The following is an 8,409-nucleotide window of genomic DNA, read 5'->3' as shown; positions in this document are numbered from 1 at the left end:
CTGTCTCTATCTCTCCTCCTTCCTCTGTCTCTCTCTCTCCCCCTCCCTCTGTCTCTCTCTCCTCCTCCCTCTGTCTGTGTCTCTCTCTCCCCCTCCCTCTTTCTCTCTGTCTCCCCCTCCCTCAATCTCTCTCTCCCTCTGTCTCTACCAGGGTTTCCGTTAACCGGTAATTACCGGTCTTTGTCCGGTAAAATTAGTGGAAGTCCGACAAGTTGAAAACTCGTCGGACATAAATGTCCGGTGAAAATAATTCCCTCTAACCATTTTCAGCTGAGCACCAAACACACACACAGAACACTGCCCGAGAGAGAAGGACCCGCCCCCTTTAGTTAGCCTATAGGCTATAGGCTAACTAAAGGGGGCGGGTCCTTCTCTCTCGGGCAGTGTTACACGAGTGTGTGTGTGTGTGTGTGTGTGTGTTTGGTGCTCAGCTGAAAATGGTGTCCCGAAGCGGAGCGCTTTAACTTTATCGCACAATAACAAGGATAACAAACAAAACGGACAACATTTACACTAAGATGGAGACAAACTTCAGCGATATGATCTAACAGCCGGTCTTCAGGACGACATACAGACCCGTATGAGCTTACAGGGCTATCCCCTATCTATCTGAGAAAAGGCATAGCCTAGGCTGTAACATCGAACGGAAATTAGCCTATACGCATTGCAAGTTAATTTAAAGCCTATTTATTTTCAAAGAGTTTTATTCTATTTTATTTTATCTGATAAAAGGCATATGAACGGAAATTAGGCTAGCCGTGGCCCGTGTCACGCCAGAAGCCTACATGCTTGCACTGTTACTGTTCAATAAAATGTTATACATCTAGACATTGTGGTATTTCTTTATATACGTATCCCAGACTGCCTATCAATTGTTTCTCAATAAACAGTTATGTTCTCCCCATTGTCATACTCCCGAGCTAAACGAAATGCCTTCCCAACCAGCGAGACCTGGTTATAGAAATGACGTTGTTTTATTGATTTTTAAAAAAAGGGTAAAACTGGAAAGAGAAAATAGAAAACTCACATTAATCCCAAACAATTTAACAAACTTCAGTTAACGTAATGTGGAGTCCGTTCATTGATCGATGCTGTCTGTTCAGTTCCCAGTGAGGCGCCCGTTCAGCGCTGGATTTGACGCATGGCATAGCGCGCATGCGTCAAATCATGTTATATTATTATATATTATATAGCTCGCATCTAATCGTATCGGATGAGAAATAGACATTAAATGGCATATATAGGCCGCTACACAACAGTAATCACCGCGACAAACAGCTATATTAGATTTGAAAAAAAGAAATATGATTTTGAAATTTTTTTTTTTTATTATATTTTAATATGATGACCGGAATATATCACGTTTGTCCGGTAAATCGAATTCTTCCCGGACACGATGTCCGACGGCAAATTTTTCTAACGGAAACCCTGGTCTCTACCTCTCTCTCTCTCCCTCCTTCCCCCTTCTCTCAGTCTCTACCTCTCTCCGTCTCTACCTCTCTCCCCCTCCCTCCCCCACGCTACACAACAATATATTTCCTGCAAGGGAGGATGTGGTATCAGCTTTATAGGCACGGAGGAGGGGAGGGGGGAGGAGGGAGGAGGAGGGGAGGATGTGTGTGTGTGTGTGTGTGTGTGTGTGTGTGTGTGGGGGGGGGGGCAGAGAGTGGCAGATGTGGGGGAGAAGGCAGAGAGTGAGAGTCTAAGTATGACAAACAGAGAGAGAGTGTGTGTGTGTGTGTATGCGACAGACAGAAAGCCAGAGTGTGTGTGTTTGAGTGTGGGTGGTAGATAGGTAGCAGGAGAGGCAGACTCTTCAGAAGGGGAGATAACACAATAGACAATGGTGTGTGTGTGTGTGTGTGTGTGTACGCATGTGTGTGTGTGTGTGGTTGTGTGTGTGTATGTGTAAACTTCTATAACTGGTTGGCTGATGTTTTTAAGGCTGCATTTACACTGCAGGTCGTAATGCCTAGTTCCGTTTTTTTTGTCTACATCCGATTTTTTGGAACGCCTTCTTACATCTACTTTTTCAAATGACCCATATCTGATACGCTCAAATGTGCTTACACTTGCTTAACACTTGAAACAACCTTCATGCGTACACGTGGGTCTTGGTTACTGGAACGTAAAAATAAGTAAACAGACACTTGCAATGGACGCAAACGAGACAGAAATTATAATCCAAGCCATTGCTTTCCGAAGTATGTTTATTTAGGCTACATTTGTCCACTGTCTTGTCTTGACGGGTCCTCTTCCACAGCTGTTGTGAGTGAAACTAACATCAAACATCATCAAAATGCAAAGACTGTTGCAATGTCAATGATGTGCGAATCGCAATTACGAGGAATATCCGACCTGTCCACTTAGATCACAGTTGAAATGACATATCTGATTCGTATCAGATTTATTTCCACATAATGATTGAAGTCTGAATCGGATCTGAGAATATCAGATTCAATGTGCTTTTTTACTGCTCACACGTTCATGTTACATATCCGATCTATGCCATATGTGAGCAAAAAATCTGAATTGTGTCACCTGGCAATGTAAATGTGGCCTTATTCTCATATAATCCATCACATCAATGAACCAACATCTCAACCACCTCCATCCACTGTTCGAACCACAATATCATTATTATTATAATTTAATAACACTCGGTATCACCCCTCCCCACCTCTACCTTTCCTTCACCTCACACATCTGTACCTCATCCCTCCCGCCTCTACCTCCCCTTCACCTCACCCCTCGCCTCCAACTCCCCCTCTACCTCACCCCTCCCAACCTCTACCTCCCCTTCACCTCACCCCTCCCGCCTCCACCTCACCCCTCCCACCTCCCGCCTCCACCTCACCCCTCCCAACCTCTACCTCTACCTCCCCTTCACCTCACCCCTCCCGCCTCCACCACACCCCTCCCACCTCACCCCTCCCGCCTCCACCTCACCCTCCTCCACCCTCCCACCTCCACCTCACCCCTCCCTCCCCTTCACCTCACCCCTCCCGCCTCACCCCTCCCACCTCACCCCTCCCGCCTCACCCCTCCCTCCTCCACCCTCCCTCCTCCATCTCACTCCCACCTCCACCTCACCCCTCCCTCCTCCACCTCACCCCTCCCACCTCACCCCTCCCACCTCCACCTCACCCCGCCCGCCTCTACCTCACCCCTCCCACCTCCACCTCACCCCTCCCACCTCTACCTCACCCCTCCCACCTCCACCTCACCCCTCCACCTCACCCCTCCCACCTCCACCTCACCCCTCCCTCCTCCACCCTCCACTTCACCCCTCCCGCCTCCACCTCACCCCTCCCACCTCCACCTCACCCCTCCACCTCACCCCTCCCACCTCACCCCTCCACCTCACCCCTCCACCTCACCCCTCCCACCTCCACCTCACCCCTCCCACCTCCACCTCACCCCTCCCTCCTCCACCCTCCCGCCTCCACCCTCCCTCCTCCACCTCACCCCTCCTGCCTCCACCACACCCCTCCCGCCTCCACCTCACCCCTCCCTCCTCCACCTCACCCCTCCCGAACCACAAACATGTGTAAGATGAGAGGAATGTGGCGAGGCCTGTGTTCTCCACAAATAGACAGACACATTTCCAACAGGCTGTTCTGTCTTACAGATCTAACATGACATGAAATAACAGCTCATTCAGCCCTAATGGCTGCTTATGTTAGGATATAACATGACATAGCCTAATATTTCAGCTCATTCTGCCCTAGTGTCGACCAGGGGCGGATTTAGGATCGCAGGAGATCCGGGGCTTAGCCCAGAGGGAGAATATAATGTGCGCGCGGAGCGCGCCGGAAAATTTTGCCTTCAACCTTCAACTTACCACCACCTTAAAGCGGACAAAAGGCACTGGAGAACACATATACATTCACACCCTTTAATGAAGCAAACTAATTGTGGTGGTTCTGGGCACAGAGGGAGGTCAGCACACGTAGCTCCCCCTGTCAGTCACCATCATTTATATTTGTATAGAATTACATAATTGATGGGCTGAGGCTAGTTATGTTACAGTATGTATATCAGGGCAGACTCTGTGCTCACCACTTATATTGTATTGATTGTCTTGTCCTGTGTTATATGACGATATATTACATGTATTGTTGGCCTGTGTATAGTACTGTGAAATCAAATCCCCCCTGGGACATTAAACAAACTTAGTTAGTTAGCGTTACATCTTAGGATAGATTTGAGTCATGTTCTGTATACATACATACTACCATAAGGGCATACTTAATGTGGTTACTCCATGTTTACTAGCTGTAACATTAACGTTACATCATTCTTTTTCACTTGTTACTCAGTCAACCAGAGTGCAGATATCAAAGACTATCAGCCTGTTATTCACTTTATTTGTATAAGTATTATCCTTTGTTTGATTTCTTACCATGTACCGTAACAGTACCTTGCTATGTTTCATTTTCATTATAACATAACGTTATGTTATGATAGCCAGCTAGCATTAGCAAACCGGAAAAGTAGTGTCAGTGAGTCAGTCACCTTTCTAATAAGATTCACAAACCTGAAACATCATCACTGCTGGTGATGTTATTGTTGTCAGCTGCTGATACGGCTGCTGCAACAGTTCTTGGCGCTTGTTTTGTTGAAAACAACTTTGGGATATCCATCCTTACAATTTTGCAAGTCAGGCACCGAATGAGATCACTTCTTCTTCAGGGCAGGGCAGGCTACGCAGTACGCAGGCTAATGTCGCGCAGCTGCTGCCTCTCTGTTGGACTCCGGTACTGCACGTTACTCACGAGAGTTTTTTATTTTTTTTAGTAAAACATTCGGGGCTTTTCAGAAAACATCCGGGGCTTGAGCCCAAGTAGCCACCCCCTAGCGCCGCCCCTGGTGTCGACTAATGTTAGGATATAACGTGTGCCAAACTGTTTTTTTCTGGAATCACACAGGAATGAAAAAAGGCTGACTAAAATTGTACCGTTACCGGGAGACCGGGAGATCAGAAGGAAGCCCCACGGTCACTGAATACCCAATTTTGTGTAAGATGGGAACGCACACACACACACAGACACACGCGCACACACAGACACACACAGACACACGCGCGCACACACACACACACACACACACAGCCCACTGTCGCAGCAAGCATGGGGACCCCTGTGTGAGTGTCATAGCAATAACCGACAGGCCTCCGTTAGTGCACGATCACGTTCTACCTCGAGGCCATCACATCACAAGTGATCAACACAGATCCAATCAAATCAATCGGGTCGATCTATCGGATCAATGCGGACAGCCAAGATGTCTGTTCGTCCTTCCTCCGCAGTGACGGATCTCACCGAGGACACCGGGAACCCCTCGCCCTGTCATCTATCCACGACACCGAACACACACGGAAGAGAAAGCGCATATTAATCTCATTACAGCGGCTTATCCTTCTGCGTTTCAAGGCTGGTCGCAGAGAGAGAGAGAGAGAGAGAGAGAGAGAGAGAGAGAGAGAGAGAGAGAGAGAGAGAGAGAGAGAGAGAGAGAGAGAGAGAGAAAGGGAGAGAGAAAGGGAGATGAAGAGAGAGAGAGAGAGAGAGAGATGAAGAGAGAGAGAAAGGGAGATGAAGAGAGAGAGAGAGGGAGATGAGAGAGAGAGAGAGGGAGATGAAGAGAGAGAGATGAAGAGAGAGAGAGATGGGGGGAGATGAAGAGAGAGAGAGAGAGAGAGAGAGAGAGAGAGAACGGCCTCCATCGGAGCCGCAGTGGTCCAGTTCGGCCCTCCTACCCGACTAGAGAAAAGCCCAGAGACCCATTTCCTCTGCTCGCAAAGCGGCTGTCATACTAAGATACTACCCGTCTGTTTCAGCAACTCACTCAAATCACCATCGTCACATCGAGACCAGCGATGTGAGAAACAAATCTGCTACCGTACTCACTTTATAAAAGATCAGCTTCAGCGTCCCGTAAAAGCCCATGATTATTCCCGGTGGTAATTCCTGCGTTTGACGCGCTGCCGTGAATCCAGCTCGTCCGTTTGGCGACGATACTCCTCCTCGCTCTCGCTCTCTCTCTCTCTGTTTCAGGTGTCTCTCTCTCTCTCTCTCTCTCTCGCTCTCTCTCTCTCTGTCTGTCTGTTTCAGGTCTCTCTCCTGCCCTCTGTCAGACTGGACATGTCCGGGCACGTCTCCCTGCGGGCAGCTAGCAGGGGTTAGTCCATGGGGACCGGGCGGAGGAGGTTGTCTGACTGCCGGAGGGAGAGAGGTCTGCAGCGGGCTGGCACCGAGGAGAGGAATGCACCGTGAAACAGGGAGGGGTGGAGTCGGAGAGAGAGGGAGGGAGGGAGGGGTGGAGTCGGAGAGAGAGAGAGTATGGAAGCATATAGTAGACTAAATTCAAATGCTAATGCAATATGAGATTGCAATTGCATGTTCCACTTTTGCATGCATTCTCTCAGACAATATTCAAATTCAAATGCAATTCTAATGATTTGCATTTTCATGTACCTGATGCACATTCACTGTCAATATTAAAATTATAATGCAAAGCCATTTGACATTTAATTTTCAAAGTCATGCGCTGCTTTGTAGCTGACAAAATTCAAAAGTTCATTCTAATGTGCAAATGACTATGCAATCCCAAAATAGCATATTCATTTGCCACTTTTGCCTGCGTTATTTGAGTCAATATTCAAATTGTAATGCAATAATGTGATTCGCAATTGCATTTACATGTTCTAGTAAACACATCCGCTTTGTAGCTGACAAAATTAAAATGACTATGCAATCGCAAAATAGCATATTCATTTGCCACTTTTGCCTGCGTTATTTGAGTCAATATTCAAATTGTAATGCAATAATGTGATCAGCAATTGCATTTACATGTTCTAGGAAACGCATCCGCTTTACAGCGGACAAAATTCAAACTCTCTATGCAATTCTCATGTTCTACCGGCCTGTCAATCGTTCTCTGGGGGCGGGACAATGTTGAGCAATTGCATTTACATGTTCTAGGAAACACATCCGCTTTACAGCGGACAAAATTCAAACTCTCTATGCAATTCTAACGCATCCGGGTACTTTGCTCTCCCGTCATGTCCACGCCCCTTTTTGGGTGATAGCAGTGTAGAAGTTTGACTGGCGGTCAATGGAAATTTCTGGTCTTTGCTACTTTAATCAGATAAAATAAGAAAACCGTAGGGCTTTTTAGATATTAGGAGCCCAAATCCGATTGCCAGTTAGGCAAACTATTATATAGTGTCGTTGCCAATCAATGATCGACATCGTTATATAGAGAAAATTAATGAAATAGGGGTTGATTCATCAGAGCAGTCATACGTCCTCTCCCTGTCATCAGGGATTTGTCGATCTTTGATTTGATTTGCAGGGGTAGTGGTGGTCTAGTGGATAGTGAGTTGGACTTGTGATCGGAAGGTTGTGAGTTCAAATCCCGCCTGAAACCACACCACTACTAGTGTGCCCTTGAGTAAGGCACTTAGCCCTCAGTTACTCCAGGGGGAATGTCCCTGTAATTCGTAATTGTAAATCGCTTTGGATTAAAAGCGTCTGCTAAATGGCAAAATTAAATTAAATTAAAATTAAATTAATTTGCTGTGTAAATCCCCAGATGAGAGTGTTACATTAGTTTTCTTAAGATAGGATAATGAATAAATCTGTTCAATGGGCATTTGCCTACTGTTAATCAGTGCCTACTGTTAATTAGTAGCCTGTATGGTGTATATGAAGATGTTATAGCTAGCTAGCTACGATTTATCATGAAAATAATGAACAGCAAGCTAGATCCAAAACTAGGGCCGGTGGAGGAGGGCAAGTGTCACATTGGACAGACTACCAAAACAGAAAAATAAAGTATCTTAACGACAGCAAAAGTGATGGATGTCAGAAACGCGACGACTCTCCACTCCACTCTATCCCACCTGGAGAGGGGAAACAGCTATGCGAGACTGCTCTTTGTGGACTTCAGCTCTGCCTTCAACACCATCCTTCCAGACAGGCTAGTGACCAAACTACTAGACCTGGGACTATCACACTCTATATGTGCATGGATCAAGGACTTCCTGTCCGACCGCCCCCAGAGGGTGCGGGTGGGCTCCCACACCTCCACAGCCCTCAGACTCAGCACTGGGTCCCCCCCAGGGCTGCGTGCTAAGCCCCATCCTCTACAACCTCTACACCTACGACTTCACCCCCGTCCACCCCAGCAACTCCATCGTAAAGTTTGCAGACGACCGTGGTGGGCTGCATCTCGGGGGGGGACGAGGCGGCGTACAGGGATGAGGTAGAGCAGCTGAGCAAGCTGTGCAAGGTTAACAACCTGCTGCTGAACCAGTCAAAGACCCAGGAAATCATCGTGGACTTCAGGAGGAAAAAATCTGAGGTCCAGCCCCTGCTCATCGACGGAGGGAGCGTGGAGAGAGTC

At 47.4% G+C, this 8,409-nt stretch overlaps 1 protein-coding gene across 1 annotated transcript in view; it reads right to left on the bottom strand.

Moving 5' to 3' along the window:
* Positions 1 to 5,948, bottom strand: part of LOC308169732 (F-box/WD repeat-containing protein 7-like) — a gene marked incomplete at both ends in the record, with an annotated part of 15,499 nt that extends 9,551 nt beyond the window's left edge. The window contains one exon of the mRNA XM_080544457.1: positions 5,910 to 5,948. Coding sequence (XP_080400583.1) covers positions 5,910 to 5,948 — 39 coding nt within the window. The remainder of the gene's footprint in view (positions 1 to 5,909) is intronic.
* Between the last annotated feature and the right edge of the window lie 2,461 nt (positions 5,949 to 8,409).

This window comes from Nansenia antarctica (assembly GCF_963989245.1).
Source record: "Nansenia antarctica genome assembly, chromosome: 13".
Classification (NCBI taxonomy): Eukaryota; Metazoa; Chordata; class Actinopteri; order Argentiniformes; family Microstomatidae; genus Nansenia; species Nansenia antarctica.
The sequence above is the reverse complement of the archived record's forward strand: the minus strand, read 5'-3'. Positions and strand labels throughout refer to the sequence as shown.